At 44.5% G+C, this 24269-nt stretch overlaps 1 protein-coding gene across 1 annotated transcript in view; it reads left to right on the top strand.

Annotated features, from left to right (window-relative positions):
* Positions 1 to 1019: 1019 nt before the first annotated feature.
* The window catches only part of Slc2a13 (solute carrier family 2 member 13), a 308559-nt gene continuing 285309 nt past the window's right edge, over positions 1020 to 24269 (top strand). The window contains exon 1 of the mRNA XM_028869258.2: positions 1020 to 1681. Coding sequence (XP_028725091.1) covers positions 1159 to 1681 — 523 coding nt within the window. The 5' untranslated portion in view covers positions 1020 to 1158. The remainder of the gene's footprint in view (positions 1682 to 24269) is intronic.

A 24269-nucleotide genomic window follows, 5' to 3' on the forward strand; every position in this document is an offset into this window, starting at 1 on the left:
TTCAAAGAAGGTAGCTAAATGAGAGTGGGAATTGTTGATGGAAACCATGGATCTTAAATTTATTTTTCATTTAAATCTGGTGGCCCATGCAAGTAAAACGAGACTGCATCAAAAAGATGGTTGATTAGTCTTTAACTTCTGAAGTGCAGCAACATAAAATAATTTACAGAATATTTAAATCAAGGGGAGGCGGGGTTTTCAAACCAACCAACAGTTGGCAATTAGCAATTAAAATAATCGTCCTCAAACGATTTGAACTTACTTTGTCTCAGGCAAATGGAGCGTTTAAAATAAGTTCTCCAAATCAATGGCAGCAGCGGGGATTGTCGAGAGAAGGTATTCTTTTGGGCTGGGCGAGGAAGGTGGCAATTGCCTGTCACACCACAAATCAGATTCTCAGGTTTCCTTGCTCCACTTGGAATCAGCTGGTTATGTAAGAGCAGCCTAAAGTTGCCTTTCCCTTGGGATCCACAGGAAGAAGTCGGGGACTCACTTGGGAGGTTAAGTTACCTCTATCCTCAGAGAGTCAAGATGTAACGTGCTTTTTAGAAGGGCAGAATCTGAGGAAGGACTAGCAGGGAGAAAAGAAACTAGAGAAACCAGGAGAACGCGGTTCTGAACTGCTCCAAAATAAACTAATTGCAGGAGAGCAGTAGGACACCCACTCAAACAGGACAGAGCTAGGTGGGTGTCAGGTAGCTCCAGCCTTGCCCACCTCAGATGGCTGGAAGGCGGGCAGTCCGGCTTAGAGACCTTTACCTCATGCACGGTCTCCTGTGGGCCTTCACACTCAGGCTCGCAGCTCAGCTGCAGCCGCAGGCAGGCTTCACCGGGTACAGGTACCCGAGCCTCCAGCAAGAGCACAGTCGGCCTGGGGGGGGGCGGGGGGCGGCCGCTTGACCCCGCCCACCGAGGAAGGTGGGCCCCGCCCACAGGAGGAGCTCCTCCCTCTCCCCGCCCACGAAAGGAGGTGCTTTCCACTTGACCCCGCCCCTCTAAACGGCCAAGTGACGCACGACCCCGCCCCCGACCGCTTCGCAGCGCCAGCCGAGCAGAGGCTGCAAAGGCGGGCGGCTCAGCAGCTGGCCGCGAGTGAGTGCGCGCTGCCCCACGGAACTTCCCCGCAGCCGCCCCGGCGGTGCCCGCCTGTCCCCCTCCATGTCCCGCAAGGCGAGCGAGGACGTGGAGTACACGCTGCGCAGCCTGAGCAGCCTGATGGGCGAGCGGCGCCGCCGGCAGCCGGAGCCGGGGGCGCCGGGCGGGGAGCGCAGCCTGCTGGCCGCTGAGTCGGCCACCAGCCTGCAGGGCGCGGAGCTGGAGCGCGCCGCTCGCCGGCAGTTCCAGCGCGACGAGACCCCCGCCTTCGTCTATGCGGCCGCCGCCTTCTCGGCGCTCGGCGGCTTCCTGTTCGGCTACGACACCGGCGTGGTGTCGGGGGCCATGCTGCTGCTGCGGCGCCAGATGCGCCTGGGCGCGATGTGGCAGGAGCTGCTGGTGTCGGGCGCGGTGGGCGCGGCCGCCGTCGCGGCGCTGGCCGGAGGGGCCCTGAACGGAGCTCTCGGCCGGCGCAGCGCCATCCTGCTCGCCAGCGCCCTGTGCACCGCGGGCTCCGCCGTGCTGGCCGCCGCCGCCAACAAGGAGACGCTGCTGGCCGGCCGCCTGGTCGTGGGGCTCGGCATCGGTGAGTGGCCGCGCCCGCGAGCCCCACTGACCTCCCCCCTCTCTCCCCCCTGCACTCCCCGGCTTCGCGGCTCTTCAGGGGCTCGGTGTCGCGAGCGCCCTGGTTGGTGGCTGTGGAGGATGCGCTCCCTTCTCCCCGGATTCCCACGTGGAATCTGCGGTCGCCCGCGGGTCAGTCCGCGCTGGACAGCCTGGAGCAATTTCAGAAACCCCAGCTTTCCCCTGATCTGGCCTAACCTGAGGCCGCTTGTTGAATTTAAGAGGGTCTCCACCCCCTGCCATGCCCGGGAGTGGTTTCCCTACTACCAACCAGCCAGCCCTCTTTGAAGATGTTCAGTCCAGACAGCTTTAGGCAAAATACAATAATTTATAGAGTCAAGGAGTTTTGAACTCCTAAATCTCGGTTACGTTCCAGTTCCATCCCTTCTGCAGTGGCCCATCGTTCCAATGGATAGAATAAGATTTTCTCTTTTCGCTTTGTACTTTTTGGTTGACTTTCAGCCTTTCCTCTTTTCTAGATGAAGTCCCTTCTTCCTCCCCGCCCCCGTTAGAACTTTTACTTTGGGCCAATATTCACCATTCTTGTTTTGCCTTTCCTGCTTTTTTTCCCATTTGGGAACCAGATTATCTATTAAAGGTCATATTCATTTCCTAAATTCATTTAGGAGCAACTCCTGTGGATAAATGCCCAGCAAAATAAATACTTGTAATTTACTCTAGAAATGAAGAGATTTGGGTTCTCTGGGCATTGATTTTTTTTTTTTTCAACCTTCTTGCCGAGTGGGGGAGGTACTGTTGGTGAGCTCTTGGCAGAGGAAGCTGTTTGGGATGTACCCAGTGTTGTTAGAAAGCACTTTTAAGGGAAAATGGGGATTTGTGATTTAAATCTCACTGGCAGTTTTCCGAATCACACTGATGATGCTTTTCTTTTCTTTTCTTTTTTTTTTAAAGTGTTTCCTGTCATAATTCGGTTTCCTCTAGGGTGCTGTTGAAGTATTGCTTCCTTATGGGCAGGCTAGATGAATGTCTGGAGTTTCCGTGAGCCAACCACTCACTGCTATTTGGTGTGGCTGCTTTTCACCCTTCCAGACAGGTTCAGGGAGAAGCAAACTCATTCCACTCTGCCTGTCGGAGCCCTGAGCCTAAACCGTGGCTCACTCTCCTTGTATCTCAAACCACTGACCTTCCTTTTACTGTTAATTATTGACACTGGGCAAGGCTCTCTGTAAAATGTGGATTTGGTAAAAGAAGGTCCACGTGACCACCAAACACAAAGCAGTGGACATTCTGTGTAGCCATGGTCTGTGCCTGTGGGACCCTTCCATCAATAACCTGCCTAGACTGTTCTCAGCCTCCCCAGAATCATCTGCTTGGGATCCATGTCCTCCCTGATGCCCTCACCCTCTTCTTGCCCTGGCACACAAATAGCATTTTAGTTAGCAAGGTCTCATGATTAGCTCCCAGGCTTATGTTTCGAGACTGATGTTTTGCAGATGTGTCTCAGTGAGACTTCTGAGTATCAGATGAAAATTGAAGCATGATGTTGATTCCTGCCTGAGAGTCCCAAGGCCTCATCAGGGTCCTTTCAGATAGATCTAAGATACGGAATTATGAGGAGAGCAGACTCTAGTCAGCTTTGCAAAAAGAGGCAGGTAGAATTGGCTGTCATCCCTGTAGAACAGGGGTTCTCAACCTTCCTAATGCTGCGACCCTTTAATGCAGTTTCTCATTTGTGCTGACCCCCAACCATAACATTATTTCACTGCTACATCGTAACTGTAATTTCTCTACTTTTATGAATTGTAATTGAAGGCCCTAATGGCCACCAAACAAACAAGCCAATGGGCATTCAATCTCTGTGTGGCAATGGCCCATGCCTGTGGGACCGTTCGATAAATAACCTGCCATGGACTGTTCTCAGCATCCCCAGATGCTGCTTGGGATGATACATAGCCTCCCTTATGTCCTCATCCTCTTTTTTTTTTTTTCCCTGATATGTCTAATAAGTGAAATCACCACCCCCAAGGGGTCTTGACCCACAGGTTGAGAACCACTGTCTTAGGAAGAGCAGCTCACTGATGGAAATAACAAATTGACAGGAAAGGAGGATTTGAGCAATGGCCATTGAAGCAAGGTAGTGCATACAGAAGGAAATGGATCATGTACTTGAGGAAGGAGAGACCACACTGTGAGAACAGCTAAGCAGGACCTGTGGTAGCTTTGAGAACAAGGACAGGTGTGATGTCATACACAGTCTTTGACATAGGATCCATAAAACTCAGAAAAACCACTTCAAGTTCAAAGGAGTGCTTAGGCAGGACTCATAGATCACTAGCCTTCCAAGAGAAGGTGCAGGGAAATAGGTCCCTAATGTGAGTGTTTTGTTGATGTTGTGGGAGACAGTACATCAATTTTGTCTGTTTAGTATACTAAATCTGGACTTATCTCATGGTCTTTTAAAACAGGTGATCTTTATATGTGGTCAGCAGGGTTTTTTGCTTTGTTTTGTTTTATCCTGTGATAATTTAGTAAATGTTGAATAACAAAATACGTTTTGTGCCATTTCTAGACAAGTCCTCCATAATATCCTTTCTCCTCATTTACCCTGGGGAAATCTAAGGCCCTTCAAAACAGGGACTTTGTTAATTTTGTTCAGATTTACAAATTTGTGTTCCTGGAGCAGAGAAGAAACATGTTGAACGCTTGAATGACTGATGATCAGAAATGTTACAAACAAACAAACTAAACTGTCCCTTGCTGGTGTGCTGCCAATCATTTAAGACTGTTCTTTGAAAAAGAAAATTGAGTGCATTATGAAAATACCCGAAGGGTCATCTAAAGGTTTTAGTGCTTTAATGAAATCATTCTTTCATCTCTTCATGGTCAATTCTGTCAGATTTGGGGTAGGGAGTAATTAGCTAAATTTAAGCCCCACCCTCGAGGTGTTTATTCTCAAATGGAACAGGAAGCCATGTTAATAGGCGACTACAAAGCAATAGAGGGTTCTCTAAAGTGCCATAGAAATGGGGAGAGCAGGTTCTTGACGGCTTTGGTTGCTCACATAGAAAAGATCTTGGAGGGGCCTGAGAGACAGCTCAGTGGTTAAGAGCATAATCTGCTCTTGCTGAGGCAGTTAGCAGCATCCATGTCTGGCAGCTCATAACCACCTATAATTCCAGCTTCAGGGAATCTTTGGGGTTGCTACAACAGCACTCACATGCATGTAGCCCCATACAGACACATTCACACACAACTAAAAATAAAATTTCAACCGATACAGAATCAAGAAAGACTTGACAGAAGCAATGATTAAGGTAGAGGTTGAAAGCTAAGTAGGAGTCCAGCAGATGATGCAAGCAGGAAGTGAGGAAGTGCTGATTTCCTACCCTGTAGGTCCCGGGCACAGGAGAATTCTTTATTTATGCTGTCTCATCTAATCCTCTTACCTCTGTCCAGGTCTCCTGTTGCTGGATGTGGAAACCTTCCAGCAGTTACAGGCAAAGGTCATAGATATAAAATCAGGATTCAGTGAGCAAGATCTTAAAAGTCTTTCTTTCTGTTTGCCTTTACTAGACATTTAAAGTGGAGCTCACTGTGGGTGTGAAGGCACGGGAAAGTCAGGCTTTGAAGTGTGGCTGATTGAAAGACTGAGGGGATCATCCGCCTGGGTGGGCAGCCAGACTCTGTTTAGAGGCTGGCTGTGTGTGTGCAGGTCCGACACTGCAGCCATGGAGGCTCCAGCCATGGCTGTAACGCCATGAAGCTTCCCCAACCCCCTTGCCTCTTTCCATTCTGCTTTGCAGCTCTTCTCTCTTTCTTCCCTACTTTCTTGTCTCTTGGAAGATCTTCAGAGCCAGAAATTCTTTGTGGAGTTGGGGAGCGTGGAGTAAGTGGAGAATACTTGAGCAAAGCTTTGAAGACCCATTATTGGTCTCTTCAGTAGAGATCTCTAAAAAAGAAAAAAAACTGTTGACCATAGGTAGAGTCCTTACTGATCTGTGTTCAATGAATCTTAAAGATAAGCATTAGAAAGAAAGGGTATTTGTGCTTTTTTTTGGGTGGTGGGGGGGTTTGTAGAGAAATCAATTTTCTTGGTGAGCTGTAGCAAAATAATGGCCTGAGTGCTGTTGTACACAGAGCACACTTTTAAGTTTTTTCATTTTGCCTCATTCAGCACAGAGACCAGACTTTATTATTGCCCCTGCTTTTTACATTTTCAAACTTGAAGATTCAGTTCGAACAGGACACATATGTTTGATCCCTGAAATTAACAGAATAATCTTACTTAGGTGTGCCCCTCACACAAAGTCCATTTTTGTAGGTGTCTTTATTCTTTGATATTTTTTGTAAACTGGGGTATACTTATAATAATGTTTGAAAATAAAGTGACTGAGGGGCTGGAGGGGGGATGGTTCAGCAGTTAAGAATGTATACTGCTCTATCAGAGGACCTGAGTTTGGTTCCTAGCACCCACGTTGGACAGTTCATCACTGCCTGGGAATCCAGCCTTTCTGGGCACTGCATGTATGTACACGTACTTCCCCTCCTTACATATGCTTAAAAATAATGAAAATAAATCTAGTGAAAGAATGTGAGAATTTGTTCACTTGTTTTATTATTTTCTCTGTCCCTGTGTTTCTCATGCTTATCATGTTTAGAGACAGCAGAGTCTAAGAACATGGCACTATAACCACACATGCAGGCGAGTTCTGGCCCTGGTGCCGGCCTTCACCACAACTGATAACTGGTGTCTTAGTGCTCTTGTAGGGAATATCAAGGTGCTGGAATTCTGAGATTCACTACTGTTTGGACTTTTCCTGAGAACTGACATCACAGCCGTTTACATAGCATCACATTTGTGGAACTCAAATTTACCTCAGTTTCCCTCCCAGTCTGTTAGCACTTCTGCTAGAATATCATTTATAGCTTCCTCTTGCAGTTTGGAGTTGGTATAGCCTACTGAGCAATCCTTTCAGAAGTATCACTGCCTCTTTAAATTCCTATTCCTTACTGTAAACAAATGTAAAACCTTGTTTGATCAAAATAAATGCCATACTATATGGCGATTAATGTAGATGCCTTTCATTAGGCTGAGCATAGTTATCCTGAAGCAGTTGGAATTTCAAATAAGCAGCTAATATAAAAATATTTCTGTGGGGATGACAGCATGATAAAATTTGTTTGTTTTTTTACACTTTTTAAAAAGTTGTTTTCAGAGTGTTCTTTTTTTTTTTTAAGTTGGACTTCTGTATTCTATTGGTCTTATTTTCCCAATTGGTATGAAACATGTATAAATGGAACTCTCCTTGACTCCAGTGTTTCCTTGCATGCATGCATACATGCTAACCATCTCACATCTTCCTTGTTCCATCTGTTGGCACAGAGTTTGACCTTGCAGAATCCTGGTGGATTATGGCCTGATTCTGTTTGTGTGTAGCATGAGAATACTCTCCACAAGTGAGTAAGGTGGTCATTAACATGAGTTATATTAAGTTGTTCATGGGACTTCTCTATTTCCCTTTTCTGTGATGCAAGCGCAGAGTCAACTAATTTCATCCTGGTGATAGACTAATATAGCAGCCAGCCTATAATTAATAGCTGTACTTCTAATATCAGCTGATGCTAGTGATAGAAAAATGTCCCTTGTCCTGAGGAATGTTTATACTCAAACACTCAAAATTTTCCACTTTTAAAACTTGTTTCCCCCAGGTGTGTGTGTGTGTGTGTGTACAGATACACCTTTTATTAACTCTGTACTACAGTTTGGAGGGGTGTAGTGAGCAGGATGTGTCATAAGCTACACAGAGTAAGCTCATTTCTTAACAGGTTATGCAGTGTGAAGGTGTGTCACCAGAGACTAGTGGCATTAGCATTGGTCCTTATTGCCTTCAATGTCCCTCTTTTCTGAGTCTAGGCAGTCATTTTTCATGGCAGAATATCACATCTAAGAATTGATAGTTCATTGAATGCTTACACTTCTTGCATGCTGTATACAAATTCATGTAGTCTTCTCAATAATTGAGTAGGAGAATGTAACTGCTGCTTTTAAGATGAAAATATTTTGGCAGAAAAGGTAGAGTGATTTCCTCATAGCCACAGAGCTACTAGGTAGGACAATACAGCATCTAAGAGGTTGAGTTTCAAAGTGTCTATCAGTTAACTTTTCTCACTGTTGTGATCAAATAAATTCCTAACAAGAAGCAATTCAAGGGAGGAAGAGTTTATTCAAGTTCATGATTTGAGGATGTAGTAAATTGGAGTGAAGAAGGGACGTTAGAGGGACCAGGAAGTGTTGTGGGATGTAGAAATATGAAGTAGGAAGTCAACTGACTATGACCTGGAAGAAGCCAAGTCTTAAGGAGTCTTGGTGATATTGGCCTTTGAATATTAGCCATTTCCTGCTATGAATTTCTCATGTGCTGTTGTAGCTTTTCCATTCCTAGATCATTCACTGGGCACTCTTTCTCCTATACAACTGAGGTATTTGGATACTTCCCCCAACTGTGACACAGGTAAGACTTCCTTTTTCCAGGCTTTTGTTTCACCCTTTTTAGCATTAGAATCAGATGTCTGCCTTCTGTAGTTATCTCCTTTAGCAAGCATCCAAGGCTAGGGCCATCTCTGGCAAAAGCATTTTATCTGAGATACCTCTCAAACATCCAAGGACAAAGGGCAGACGGAATAAGCATTCCAGACCACCTGCTAGTCTCCTGAATTAAGGTAAACATTCATATGGAGACACCACCTATACCTAGTAGGTGTTAGGTACATAGCTTTGTTTCTTGTGCTAATTAAACTAAGACCCTCCTTTCCTCCACAGCCAAAGTTGCACCTCAAGACTTCCCTCTCTAACAATACTCAGAACAAAAAGGGCCTTGTCATACCAGGGGCATCAAGCTATGATGCAGTCTTCCTAGCCAGTTGTAGAGCAGACTTGCCCTGACTTAAGAAAGCAGTGGAACCAGAGAGTTTTGGATTGGTATGGGTTTTTTAGACTGGACTGGAAAGAGAGGAGGGAGAAGGAAGATGGAAGGCACTTAGAATGATGAGAGGACAGGAGAGGAAGGGACAGAGAGGAGCTAAGTATGAGAACAGAATTGAAGCTGTGTCGAGAGATTTTGACTTAGAAGAATAAAGTGAATGGACTAAGAGCTCGATGTAGATAGATTCATTTGAAGTCCCTCAGATTAGTATCCCAGCCTCTTGTAGCATCTTTCTTGGGATTCTCGGGGGAAGGAACCAGGAAGTGGACCAGGCTATAAAGGAAACGAAGAGCAACCAAGAAATAGACCAGGCTCTAAAGCCTCAAGGCTAGCACCCAGAGACCTACTGTCTCCAGTGAGGCTCCACCTTCTAAGATTCTACCACCGCCAAAACAGAGCCACCAGCTGGGACCCAAGTTCAAACACATGAGCCCTGGGGAATAGTTCACATCCCCCCAAAAGGATGTGTCTGTGCTGAACCACAGTGTAGTGACCATCCTCTCTGAGTCTGATGTCACTGTTCTTTGCCATATCCCATGGGAACATTAATTTTTATTTCAAAGTAGATTCCCTTTAATTAATATTTTCAAATCTTTTAACAATTAAAAAGTTTACATTTTATATGCATGAGTCTTTTGCCTGTATGGATGTCTGTGCACCACATGCATGCCTGGTTCCCACAGAGCTCAGAAGAGGGCACTGGATCATGTAGAGCTGGAGTTATAGATAGTTGTGAGCCACCATGTGGGTGCTAGGAACCAGATGTGGGTCCTCTGGAAGAGCAGCCAGTGCTCTTAACCACTGAGCCTCTCTCAAGCCCTATCAAAGGAGTTTTTTTTTTAAATGTGATATTTTTTTAAATTGTGATAACAAATGTATACACACACAAATAAATATAAATAAAATTTAAAATTGTGATAATACTAAACATTAAATTTACCACATTGACCATTCTGAAGTGTGTACTTTGTAGTGTGGGGGATGTTTACATGTCGCACACCAGATTGCTAGAAAGTTTTCATCCTGTAAAACTGAAAGTTTATGTCCCCTTTAACCACCTCCCTACGTTTTATGATTTTGATGACTTCACGTTCTATAAATGGACTCCTGCAGTATTTGTTCTTTGTCCTTCTGTGACTGGCTTAGTTTACATAGCACAAAGTTCTTGAGATTTATCCACGTTGGATTTCCTTGTTATAACCCCCTGGTGTGTGTTTGTGTGTGTGGTAGAATCTCCTTCATCCATTCATCCGCTGATGGCATTTGGGTTGGGTCTGTGTCTTTGCTGTTGTGCATAATTGACCAGTGAGCACAGGAGTGCAGGGATCTGGCTGAGATCCTGCTCTGAATTCTTTTGGATACACATCCAGAAATAGGATTGCCAGGACAGATGGTAGTCCTATTTTCAATTTTCTGCTGAACCTCTACACTCTTCTCCACGGAGGCTGCACTGGCTCGAATTCCCACAGTGCACCATTTCAGTCATCTGTGTATGAACTGGCGCCTCTTATTTCCTTTCTTTTGATAGTGGGGATCCTAATCAAGGGACAGTTTACATTTCTCATATAATTAGCAATGCTGAAAACTTTTCATATGCATGTTGGTCATGTAGGTCTCTTTTTGAAAGTATCCAAATCCTATACCACTTTTTTTTTTTTTTTTTTTTTTTTTGCACAAGGTTTCCTGTAACCCAGGCTGACCTCAAACTTGCTATGTAGTTGAGGCTAGCCTCTACTACTAGTTTTTTAACTGGGTTATTTTTTGTTAGGTTGTAGGTTCATATACATACATACATATATATATATATATATATATATATATATTCTGAATATATATGTATATTTTCTCCCATCTCATAAGTTGCCATTTCACTCTGGTGGTTGTATTCTTTGTGCAATCTTTTATTTATTTTTTAAAGTTTATTTGATTTTTGTTTATATGTGTGAGGATGTGCATGTGTGAATGGAAGTGTTCACAGTGTCCAGAAGAGGACACTGGATCCACCGGACCAGGAGTGAGACACTGGTGAGTCCCCGACATGGGTGCTGGGGAGTGAATTTGGGTGTTCAACAAAAGCACTACATGCTCTTAGACACCGAGCCATCTCTCTAGTCCCTTTGTGCCGTTTTTAACCTTGATGTTCCTCCCATTTGCCTGTTTTCATTCTGATTGTTGCCTCAGCTTTTGCTGTGGTAGCCAAGAAATCATGCCCAAGCTGTCGTACCTATGCTTTTCCCTTAGATTTTCTTCCGGGAGTTTTAGTATTATGTCTTCAACCTGTGTTAGTTCATTTGTGTGTATGCTGTAAGTGAGGGTCCAGTTAACCCTTCTGCAAGTGCAAGTTCCCCATTACGGCCTCATTGCACAGGTTCTTTTCCCTCTGAACATGACATTTGTAATAGAGATGTTCAGCTCGGCATGGAAGTGTGTCTGTAATTCCATCTATGAGGGAGGCTGAGGTAGGAAGATGGGTTCCTTGAGCCCTGTCTCTTAAACAATGCTCCCCCCGCCCTCCCCAACCCCAAACTCTTTTAATTGTCCCTGTGAAGTTTTTAGAACTGACTTCTGCTCAGCTCAGGAAAACAGATCAGGGGGGAGCATGCTTCCCTGGCTCAGGGCTCATGCATGGGCTACCTGCAATTAGGGAAGCTGGGTGCTCTGACGTTCACCTATAAGGGGTTCTGTAGCTGGAGTTTTCTCCAGTCCTGCTCAGGCCCATGGTCAGGACAAATCTCTCTCACCTGCCAGTCCTGCAGCTGCTTGGACCCAAGTAAACACACAGAGATTTATATTACTTATACACTGTATGACCATGGCAGGCTTCTTGCTATCTGTTCTTATATCTTAAATTAACCCATTTCTATTAATCAATAAGTTGCCACGTGGCTTGTGGCTTACTGGTACCTTACATCTTGCTGCTTCTTTGTCTGGCTGGTGACTCCTGACTCTGCCTTCCTGTTCCCAGAATTTTCTTCTCTGCTTGTCCCACCTATACTTCCTGCCTGGCTACTGGCCAATCAGCATTTTATTTATCAGCCAATCAGAGCAATACATTTACAGCATACAGAACATCCCACAGCAGGGTTCCTTACTCTGGGCCTGTGTTAGGGGCATCCAACCCAGAACCCATGGAAATGGCACCTAGGAATTGAACCGCACAGATGATGCTGAGATGTGGCAACTAAAGGGCCCAATGGGCTTTTTCCATCTCTCTCTCTCTCTCTCTCTCTCTCTCTGTCTCTCTGTCTCTCTCTGTCTCTCTCTCTCTCTCTCTTTCGGTTCACAGTTGTTTTCTCTGCTGCTTCTTTTCCGAACTCTCTCAGCATCTTGTCCGTAACCATTTCATGAGTGATGCCTATGTTGGGTTCAAGAAGGCAAAGATAAAAATAGACTGTGTTCTTAAAGGACTGATGTGGATGTGTTGCAGAGGAAGGCGCCCAGGTGATCCCAGTACTGTGTTGGCTATACAAAGACAGTGCAGGATGTGTATGTGTACTCAGAGCAGCTTCATCACCACAGCATTCACTTGGAACCACAGGCCTGACATTTGACACTTCATTCCTTGAGAGGAATCATTTTTGAGCACAGCTGATTTCCTCTGGTAACCAGAGGACCATGGGTTTAGGGTTTAGATGATAAGGTGTTAATAGTATTTATATCCTTCCATGGCATTCTTTTTACATAATAATCTTTTGAATATATAGCAAAACTGACAAACATGTGAAATATCCAGCAGAATAATGCTGTAGCTGAATGCTGGAAACTCTCATAGTTCGTCCGTTGCTGTAGTGACAGTTAATTAATGAAGAGTGCTTGTTCACAAGCCCTGGGAACCCGAACTGCCTGGGTGCACAGTGGCTGGCTGCTTAGGAGCTGAGTGGCCTGTCAGATTCTTTATTCCCTTGTGCTCCAGTTTCCTCTCCTGTCGAGTGACATAGTACCTGCCCCAAAGGATTGTGGGAAGATTAAAGGTAAGGATAACAGAATTTTCCCGAGTTCCTGCCCTGAGAAAAATTCCTCCCAGAGTCCTGGGAAAGATGCTGTGTATGGCATGGGTTATCTGAGGGGAAGGAATCCATGTACATTATGCTCTTTTGTCTGTTAACTTTATTCTTCTATGACAAAATTCTATCTATACGGCTTCCTCACATTCAGCTCTTCTCTGTCTCCAGTTTTCCTGTCCTCATAGTTTCAGGAAGCTCCTATGCTTTTGACCTGATCTTCATCCTCTGTTCCTTTGTCCTCCATCTCACCTTCCTGGCTTCTTACCCCTGGCCCTGATAAACTCTACAAAAGATCTGCCTTACCCTCTACAGAATCTCTGTCTTCCTCCCTTCTCTCTGGCCATGTGGTTCTGTGTCTCCTCTGGGATTTTCCTGCAGTTCTTACTGCACCTGGTTATGCAGAAAGCCCTATAGTCCTCAGTCAATCACTTTGCCAGGCCCCTAGGCCTGAAGGGAGGGGATGGTTTGAGCTTCATTTGCACAAGAAACAAAACTGTGCATCTACAGCCTGCTTGTCTCCTAGGCTCTGTAGGAGGTGTTAGTACCTAGTGGAGCAGTGTCTGATAAATGTCTGTCTACCTGTCAGAACCACCAGAGTTCTTCCCTGTAAGAGAGTATCTTCACAGCAACTTCTTCTCCCCACCATTTGCCTTACCAAACTTCTCCAAACTGACCTTTGCCGATGCTTTCTTGTAACATTGATGGTCCTGGCAATTGTTCTCTGAACAAGCAGCAATAAACCCTTTGTCCCAGGTAGCATCACCAAAGTCACCAACATGAAGAGAAGCAGCCAGCAACATGGAGCAGCAGCCACTGCCTCCATGGTCCCACCACCACCATTTGTGGCTCAGCCCCCGGCCGCAGCTTCTCCTCAGCAAGTCTCCTAGGCTGGCCTCAAACTTGGGATCCTCCTGCCTCTGCCTCCTTCAGCAAATCCTACCAGCATGCGCCACTATAACCAGCTGCATGCAGCTCGGGCCTGAGCTGGGGCCCTGCAAGGCTTTTTTGTGAATTTGTACTTGACAAATTGGGCACCAGATGTAACTGGAATCTCAAAAGGTCTTATTAATAAAAACAAACCTGGAGCCAGGTATTGGGGTGAATGCTGAAAGATCAGAGAGACAGAACACGGCACAGCCACCTCACCTTGTCAGTTCCTTAGCTGATCTTGTTTCCTCAGACTGAAGCCTCTGAATCCTCATCTGAATGGATCTCTGCTGAACTGCTGCTCAAAGCTAGAAGCTTAAAAAGGCTCTAGTTCCTGGTCTTCACGCCTTATATACCTTTTTGCTTCCTGCCATCACTTCCTGGGATTAAAGGTGTATGTCACCATGCCGAGATGTTTCCAGTGTGGCTTTGAACTCAGAGATCCAGATGGATCTCTGCCTCCAGAATGCTAGGATTAAAGATGTGTGTGCTACCACTGCCTAAACCTATGTTTAATATAGTGGCTGTTCTGTCTCTGACCCCTAGATAACTTTATTAAGGTACACAATATATTGGGGAATACAATATCACCACACTTAGCCATTTGCCAAAATGGTCTGGAAGTATTTGGGCACACAATAATTTCATAGCAGAAGACAGCTGAAATATTAAAAACTGGATAACATCAAATATTCCATAATAAATGGCTTGCCTCTAGAAGAATACCTTGAAATTTCTAGGTATATCTGTAATATCCAGCTGAATCTCCATAATATTTTCTTGCGGCCCACAAGATAAAGGCATTTGTATTTGTGAAGTGTTTTTTCACATGCCTAGCAAAGCAAAGCGTCAGTGGTTGTTAAACATTCTCTACAACCTGTGTCGCCATTACCGCCATGTGTCAGTTACTAAGAGCCCTATAAAGGCGTGGCCTAGTGGCAGTTAGAAAAGGCTGTTGTGACAATTAAGTGAGCTAATGCACATAAAGATGATGGGGGAGATCGGCACCTGATCAAATGCTTGTAAGGACCAGAGTTCCGATAGAACACACATTAGAAAAAAGAAAGAACAAATAATACCGGGCCTCACAAGGCACTTGTAACCCTAGTGGTCGGAGGTGGATACTGATGGATCCTTAAGGCTCTCTCTGGCCATCTCTCCTGGTCTTGGTGAATTGTAAGCCAGGGAGAGAGCCTGTCTCAGGAAAAGGCAAAGTCGATAGTGTAGTGGGTAGCCATTCCAGCTTGGATCTGGAAGTTCCAACCCCCATTGAGACTCTGGCAACTGTCACGCCTACGAGGTGGGGCCAAGGGAGGCGCCTGGAGACCCGAGACCTGGATGGGCAAGCGTTCTCTCTGTTCCGGGACCCTAGACGGTGGAGGTGGACCGAGCAGAGCTCCAGAGAACACTTCTGGACTTCGATATACCTTCCCCATACTCCACAACCTACCATTCCCTTTTTTGTAAGTTACCCACTAAATAAATCTTCCTTTTAACTATGTGGAGTGGCCATAATAATTTCATCAATACGATAGTGCCTAAGACATGATACCTGAGACTCTATGTACTCTGCCCTTCACATACATGCACATTTATCCACACCCAAATCCACAATGTCACCTGACAATAAATGTTGGTGCTTGTAATTGGGGGTACGTCTCTGCCCATACTCTTAACATCTTTTTACAGCCAAGGAAAATAAACTTGATAATTTTAATGTTACTTGTAACTAGTAATAGATTTATATTGGTCTTCTGTGATACAATTTAAACAACTTTGGAAGACAGAATGAGTAACTTGAAACTGGGACGGTGCTCTCTCTCCATGTTCGGTTTATCTTATTTAAGATTATAGCCAGATTATATTATTTAAGACAGATGGAGTTTTCACATGCATCTTGATGGCTATAGTTGGTGTGAGAGAGGGGTCTTCTCTTCTAGTGGGCAAGTGGGAGCCAACACAAAGTTTCAAGGTGTGTGAATCCTTTTTTTCTCAGCAATGTGGAGGGTTTGTTTAATAGAAAGCTGTGAAGCCGTGAACCTGTTTGTTAGAATGTCGTCATGGCTACTAGGAAGGGGCCATCTGGAACCGTGATATTAGACCAGTCCTGTCTTGTAATTATTTTCTGTGTTTATCAGTAAAATACTCTCAGTGGGAAAGATAGGTCTGCCTTTTAGGAGATAAAGGATGATCTTAATAAAACAAGGCAAAACTGGAAAGTAAGTAGCTGTGCAACAGGAGGAGATTTCAGATTGAAGCTTTCATATAAAGGTCACTTTTAATACTTGGAGGCGAGTTTATGACTTCAGATGAGGAATTTGTTATGTACAACATAGGCCATTTGGAAACCAGCACGTGTAACTGAACCCCCGTCTGTGGCCATATCACCCTGAACGGGCCTGATCTCTTCTGATCTCGGGAGCTAGGTAGGGTCCGGCTTGCTTAGTTCTTGGATGGGAGAATCTAAACGCTAACCATTTACTTTTTAGCTAGCCACTGCTTCTAGTTTTGAAAGAAAAATTGTGTAGAGACTGAAAATGAGTTGTAAACAGGTCAGTCTATGGGTTTAAAATATTTTGGACTATAAGCGTTTTAAAAATTAATATTACCATAACCTCTACTCAGAGAATGTCAGGCTTTCCTTATTTCAACATTTACTGTCATGGTAGGAAGAGAATGAATGGCTCATCGACTACCCTCCACTCCTTCTGCCTTGAAGGCCTGTTCAGAACATTAAGTCTGTGATTTTTTTTCAGGAGATGGTTTGACTGTCTGGTTCCCAAGGCTCTCCACAGGGCCTACAACTTTCTGGCCTGCCTGACAATTGAACTGGCTGGGCTGGCAAATATGTAAGAAAAAAGGCCTTTGTCTCATTTTTTTTCCCCTAGTAAACGTTCAGGGGAATTTCATAAATATATTCATCCCTACCTTATATCACGGAAATATTTATGATCTTTAGCCATTTATTATTTATGTCCACCTCTTGAAGATGATTTCCGATGTTAAAATTCATCACACTTTAGTCAAATAATGTAAAGGGAATAGAGTGCTAATATTCCATTATTATTTTTTTTGAAGGGCAGATTGTCATAGAAATCTCATCTGCGTTCTTGAGGTAAAGGTGTGCTTTGCAGTCAGCTGCAATAGATTCCAATGTGCAGTCTGTGTGTGGGTGTTTTCTGAGTGCGTTTCTCTCTGAACAGAGGTTGGTTGGCATTTGCTTTGGGTCGAGGATGAATGAAAGTGCTGAGACCTTAGGTAGATCAAGCCTGGTAGAATGGTGCTGAGAGTCACATGTCTTCATATGGGAGAACCCAGCTCTTAATTGTGAAAGCAAAAGAGACGCAAGATGATAATGTTGGGCAGAGTATATACATGGAGTGGAGGTAATAATAGAGTCCCAGTGAGAGACTTCCTAGAGTCTTGACGAAATGCCTTTTGACAAAGTAGTAATAAGGTTGGGGAACAGTAATGAGAGAGAGCAACTCAAGGTTAAGAAATGACTCCAAATGAATAATATGTGTCTGATATTAAAATCAAAATGGTTGCCGGGCGGTGGTGGCACACGCCTTTAATCCCAGCACTTGGGAGGCAGAGGCAGGCGGATCTCTGTGAGTTCGAGGCCAGCCTGGTCTCCAAAGCGAGTTCCAGGAAAGGCGCAAAGCTACACAGAGAAACCTTGTTTCGAAAAATCAAAAAAAAAAAAAAATCAAAATGGTTAATGGAAAAAAATCAAAGTTCCAGTGATACATGCAACATTATAAGAGTTTTGATTTGGACAAAAAAATGAATATAACTTGGAAAAGAAATAAGTATTAAGTAGTAAAGGAAATAATTAAGAACATGGACAAGGGTAGTATGACTGAAGCCTAGATTTCTTACTAAACTCACGTTCATTTATAAGTCTTTAAGGGTTTAAAGGCAAGAATAGGAAAATCTTCCCCCACTTTATTACATCTTTTAGACGTATTTATTTTTGTTTTATGTGTATACGTGTGTTGTTTGCATAGATGCACATGTATCCTAGTGCAGAGACTGGAAGAAGCTGTTGGATCTCCTGAAACTGGATTTGCAGATGGTTGTGAGCCCACATGTGCGTGTTGGAAATCGAACCCAGGTCTTCTGGAAGAGAAGCCAGTACTCTTAACCTCTGATCTTTCTCTCCAGCCTCTAGTTTTCCCTTTTTAATCTGTTAGTTACAACTTCTGGAGAGGGGAGCCGCATGCTTGTGCATATGGAGGCCAGAGTTGGATGTCTGCTTCTGTTGGTCTCTACCTTGTTATCTTAAAATCACATCTCTTGCTGAATGTGGAGCTTACCAAATCACAAGGCTAGCTGGCCAGCAAGCCCCAGCACTCCTTTTCCACCTCCTGATACTTGAATTACAAATGCATGCCACCATGGCTGGCTTTTTACATGGGTGCCAGATCCAAACTCAGGTCCCCATGCTTTTACAAGCACTATACCCACTGAACTTTCTCCATAGACCCAATGTCTTTCATTGCATATTTTTAAAAATAATCCTTTAGACAGGTTATAAATGGCAAGGCTACAAATAGGAACATTTGAGTAAAATTAATCAAGAGAAAAATCTAGTTGGGGAAAAAAAAAACAACTCTTGAGAAAGTGCTTAGCCTTAATGATAATTTAGAGTAAAAACTCATGTGTGCCTTACTGATCTCTAGAAAACATGACTGGATAGTTTTTCTGACTATATATATAAAATCAGAAAGGACTTTTAGAGACTATTCTAGATGACAAGCAGACATGTTTGACATATTCATATTTCCTTTATTTTTTTCTTTAATTCATCCAACAAGCTTGTTTAGAATTACTGATATACGTTTGTGTGTGTGTGTGTGTGTGTGTGTGTGTGTGTGTGTGTGTGTGTGTGACATATATGATATTTAAGTAAATACTTGGAATGTATTTGGAATATGAGGAGATCTATGCATGTTCATTTCTTGTGGGAGATTACTATTTGGCTTAGAAAGTTCACTTCAGAGATTATAATTTAAGGGAATAAAAGGGTCATTTTTCATACATATATTGATAGAGGTTCAATAGGTATTGTAACTTTAAAACATCATGGGGAAGACATCCATGTGCTAGTGAGTGGGAAATGGTTAGATGAGAGAACATCACGTTGTTGATCTTGAAGAGTGACCACAGATACATCTAAAACACATACACAGTACCTGCAAGGAACAGAACCTAGTTGTATGGATACATTCATTGCAACTAAGGAATTACTTGGGGGGGGGGGCTTTGGGTAAAGGGCTTGCCATATAAGCATAAGAACCTGAGTTCAGTTCTCCCAGAACTCATATGATGCTGCATACAATCATGTGTGTCTTTAATCCCAAAAGGTGGTAAGGGTAGAGATGGGTGAGTTGTGGGGAGGAGTCAGGAAGGTCCTTGGAATCTCATGGGGCCAGCTAGCCTGCTGTACACAGTGGTGAACAATGAGAGACCCTGAGTCCTAACACCTGAGGTTGTCCTTTGACCTCCACAGGTGCGGTATGGCACCGCCCACACTCACACACATGAACATGCACACACACACATACACATCAAATACATACACCACACAAATATGTACACAAAAACGAATTCTGGTTAAACAGAGCTTGGAAGCAGACATCTAACTATATATATAGTGTACATGTGTGTAAAGGGTATTTTGTGTGAGTGTGTGTGTGTGGTGGATATGTGTGCGCTTGTTTGTACAAGTACAGGCACTCTTGAATGTTTGCATTGTGTAGGCTAGAAGCCAATGTCAGACACCTTTGGATATTATTCTATACCTTATTTTTTGAGACCAGGTCTGTCATTGAACTTGGAACTACTTTAGCTGGCCAGCAAGCTTCGTAGACTCCCATCTCTACCTCCCAGTGTTAGGATTACATTTTTATTGTCATGTACTATTTTTATAGGGGCTGGGGACCTAAATTCAGGTCCCTATGTTGTATAATAAGCAGTTGATGGATTGAGCCGTCTCCCCAGCTTCCACCTCCCACAATGAAGGTTTTATTTACTCTTCCTTTCATATTTTTCATCATCTTTACTTAGAATTCAGGGGTGTTTGTTTTGTTTTAAAAGATGCAGATAGGAACATTGGGAAAGACTGACTGACCCAGCTCATTTCCCCCCACGTTTTATTCCACCTCTAAGTGTGTGGGTAGAAGGGATGAAGATTTTAAGAAATGTCCAAACTGTTATAAAGAATGTATTTGTTAACAGCATGGGTGTAGCTCCTGTGGGTTCTTAACTCCTTGCCTAAATCGAGTGCACATCTTAGCGCTTACTGTTGTCTCTCAAAAAGTATCTTGCTTATTTGGCAATGCAGCATCAAGGCTTCTCCAAACTCCCACACCCCTCTGCTCTGCACCCTCTCAGATGCCCCTTATTTCCTTCCTCCCCTTACTGTGGGAGACTAGTCAGTGCCTTTGGCCAAAGCTAACATTCCATGTACCAGATCTCTGCCCTTAGGACAAAATGCCCGAGACAGATCAGTTAGAAGAGGACAGGTTTATCTTGGTTCATAGTCTGAAAGGTTTCAGACTGTGGTCACTTGGACTTGTAGTAGACAGACCTCATGACAGCGAGAACATGGAGGAGGTCTGGTCACCTCATGGTGGAGAGCCCAGAGGTAAGAAGATCAGAGTCCTAATACCCACTTCAAGAACATGCCTTCTAGGGACCTAATTTCCTTCCAGTAGGCCCCACCATAGGCTGGTGACCAAGTCTCTAGCACTTGGTCTCTGGGGAATTGCTGCAAGCTGCAAAAATATACAAAGTAGGATTTCAGCTGATTATGACAAAGCTAATACCTGGAAGTAGCCAAGGGCCTTCCAGAGGTCAAGCTATGGTTCAAGGAGTCTTGGTGATATTTGGCTTTTGATTATCAGCCATTTCCTGCTATGAGTTTCTTGTGTGCTATTGTAGCTTTTCCATTATTTATTGGGCACCATTTCCCCTCTACTAAAGGAATATTTAGATGGCCTTGTGCATTGACAGCTGTGCACAGCCAGAACCCCAGTTCAAGCCTCCCTGTAATTATCGTCATTGGCAGCATCCTGCCAGGTCCATCCCCAGACGGAGGTAAGTACCTTATCAGAGATACATCCGTGCTCTCTAAGAACAGATTTAAGTATCCAGTCTACCTGTTTGAGAAGGCCTGGCGGATGTGCCTTTTCCCAAATCTTACCTCTAGTTCCAGATCTCCCTTTAACTATCACCAGAGGCATCTAGTGCACAGGTTGCCTAACAACCAAGCACACTTTCCCCCACCCTGCAGAAAAACAGCAGATAGCTTGGACAGATATGAGCCACAGGAAAAAAAGAAGGCAGTTTTATTTCCTCTCATTGACTTAGCAACTTACAGATTCTTAACATTTTCTACCAATCACATTTAAGATGTAGTGGAGCATATAAGATCCCTCTTCTTAGATATTACCCGAATTAGCCTTTAGTTAATTCATTTTCCCATTAGTCACTTCCCTTTTGGGTTGCAAATGATAATTAACAATTACTGCCCCTCTATGTGATTCTTATCACCCCTCCGTTTTTAACCTGGAAGCCTGGTGGTCACTGCCTGAGGAAAATTCTTACCTGCCTTTATGTCCCTGTAGAATTCAAGCCTGGTGACCTTGCTCGACCAGGAGCTTGCTATTTCTTGGGTTTATAACTGGATTACTGGGAGACTTAGGAGGAATGTGGAGAACGAAGAGGGATAAGGAGAGTACGTGTGGACGAGATGGAAGAATAGGAAGAGTCAGATGGGGAAGTACTAGCTGGGTAAGAACAAGCTGAAAAGGACCTAGATGGGACAGAATTAAGAAGAGAGAATTAAGATAGAACTTAGAGGGAACAGTAGATATAGAGAGAAATCAGGCAAGAGAACAGAACTGAAGCTGTGTATAAAGGATGTTATGCCAGAGGAATTAAAGCAAGTGGACGATAGAGCTCGGTGTGCTGAGATCCTATTTCCTGAAAATAGTCCTCGCCGTTAGCAGTTCTCTCTCCTGAGCCCCTGGGATCTATAATATTAAGGCTGGTCCTGCTAATATTATACAAGAGGGAATAATTACTATCCAGACTGTAGCATCCTATTAAAGCTACCACTCTGGTGGCTTCCCCTTCCTCTTATGCTACTTTTCATCCGTGGTTCGTTCTATTGGACCATTGTCCTAAGAATCCACATGTTGCTATTTTTTTGCCATTTTAGAAAGAACTAATTAGCTTTCTGTCTTTCTGACAAAATACCTGAGATAAACCAACTTTTAAAAGGAGGTGATAATTGCTTTCAAAAGTTTCAGTCCATGGCCACTTGGTCCCCATTGTATTGAGCCTGGAGCAGGCCCAGTACATCGTGTTGAAATGGTACAGAAGAGAATGCTTATTGACCTATCATTGAATCCAGAACTCACTACTGGCCAGCAAGCCCCACAGATGCCCCTGTCTCTGCCCCTCAGTGTTAGGATTGCATACATATCGCCATGTACTATTTTTGTAGGTGCTGGGGGTCCAAACTCAGGTCCCCAGGTTGTACAATAGGCAATCAGGAAAAAGAGAGAAAGCGGTTATGGTCTCAGGATCTTCATGAAAACCATCCACCATGATGTCCGTCCTCTGATTAGATCCCACTTCCTGAAGATTCCACCATCCCCCTGATAACCCCGCGGGCTGACTGTGACTGCAGCAGTGGACCTTGGAGGGATGTTGGTGATCCAAGCTAAGGCTTTGTATGGTGGCACAATGCTAGACTTAATTCCATTATGGAGGAAACTGAAGGAGGAGGACTGTGAGTTCTTGGCCAGCCTGGGCTTCATAGTGAGAAGTAAAAGTAAATAGATAAATGAACAAGTGTGTGTGTGTGCGCGCGCGCGTGCGTGCGTGCGTGCGTGCGTGCGTGCGTGCGTGTGTGTGTGTGTGTGTGTGTGTGTGCGCGTGCGTTTGTGTTTGTGTGCGCGCGCACTGGCCTATGCTCCTCTTCACTACCTCCCCCTTTATCTTCTGAGTCCTTTCCGGGTGGGCTTTTGCCCTCACTACCTCATCAGGATTCTCTTGGTCATTCGTACTGTGCCCGGTGTGTTGTTCACTCTTACACAGCTGAAGGGCGTTGGCCACTTAGTCAGGCCTTCTGGTGTCACGTTCTTCCACTTCCAGGACAGCAGGCTCATGGATCCTTGCCTTGTTCCAACCCAGTCTCTGACGTGGATTCCTCCTTACCTTGGGTCTCACCCTGAACTGTCCCTGGGGACGACTCTCTGTGTTCAGTCCTTTAGTGGTTGCATCCTACTCCATGTTTGAAATATCTGTGTGCTGAGTTTCCCACGTGCACGTTTTAGCCCACCCGTGTCTCCTCATCTCCAAACTCCACTCTGCAGCTTCTCACCTGACTACGTGGCTCACGGTCTTCTGGAAGAACACCCTGCTCAAGGTGTGCTGGGAGAGCCTTTGAATGGAGTCATTGTATCTAGAGTCAATCCCCATCAGCATCACTGCGGAGAACTACCGGCCTCCTCACAAGACACTCTGCCTCTTTCTTCTCTACACACAGCAGCAAGAAAGCCGCTGTTTAAAATAGAAAGCCTGTCCTGCCCTCTGCTCAAAGTCCCTTTGATTCCCCGTCTCGAGGTGGAAGCCGGTGAAGCGCAGCCCTACAGTCTTTCTCTCTGCTCCGCTGATCGATCTCACTTCCAGCTCCTTTCCTTCAAGTTCTCTTCCAGCTGCCCTTGGCCTCAGGAAACCCTGAGCATCCTCGCAGCCCTTGACAAGGGTGGCTTCCCTTTTGGGAGCTCACTCCCCAGACTTTTGCAGGGTCCTTCCCCTCCTCTTCTTTGTGCTTCCCAAGCTTTCCTTCTTGGTGAGGTCTTCTGATTGTGCTTTCGGGTCACAGCCCCATCCCTGTTCCCCTCCTTGACCCAGCATGACTCTTGTCGCTAGTTGATATTTAGGTTACTTTGTTTCTCATTACTAGGATGTAGTCTCCCAAAAGGCAGATTTTTTTATATTTTTGTCTGGATTTCACCTCTTCCACAAGTGCCTGGCACAGAGACAGACTCCAGCAAACTGTGAATGGAGAGACTAAAATGGTTTGTGCAATGGGGCAGAGGTAGCTAATGTTCTCTGGGATTTCTTTTGACCACTGTCTACAGTTTCTAACTGGATAGGGGAAATGCTTTTGATTTGTAAGTCAAACGTTGTTATCGGAACTTGGATGAGCTAGATGATTCTATCTTGGAAGATGTAGATTTGAGTATGAAAAGCGGTCAGGATTTCTAGGCTGAGCTTGAAGTAGTGACCTAACAGTGGTATGCAGGCATATCTCAGGGACTCGTCCTTTCTAAACTACAGTGTTGCTCCAGTGCCTCCTCATTCCTGGTGGGGAGAGTTCCTAGGAAGAGAGCTTCCTATGGAAATGGTTGCATGTTCGCAGCTTGGAGCCTGGAATTGGAAGCCTGTGTGGCATGGGGGTGGGGACTGCAGCTGTACCAGGTCTGTAGAGTCCTGGTCAGTTTGCCTGACTTCTACATCATCTCTGGAGACATGGTTCCAAAATCCACAGATTTCTTGAGAATAGCAATATAGGATTTGAAATCTGTTGTTTTCTTCTTAAAGGTCAATCTGTATTTCATTTTTTAATATTTATTTGTGTGTGTATGTGTGT

Source organism: Peromyscus leucopus, chromosome 20 (assembly GCF_004664715.2).
Source record: "Peromyscus leucopus breed LL Stock chromosome 20, UCI_PerLeu_2.1, whole genome shotgun sequence".
In the NCBI taxonomy this organism is placed as follows: Eukaryota; Metazoa; Chordata; class Mammalia; order Rodentia; family Cricetidae; genus Peromyscus; species Peromyscus leucopus.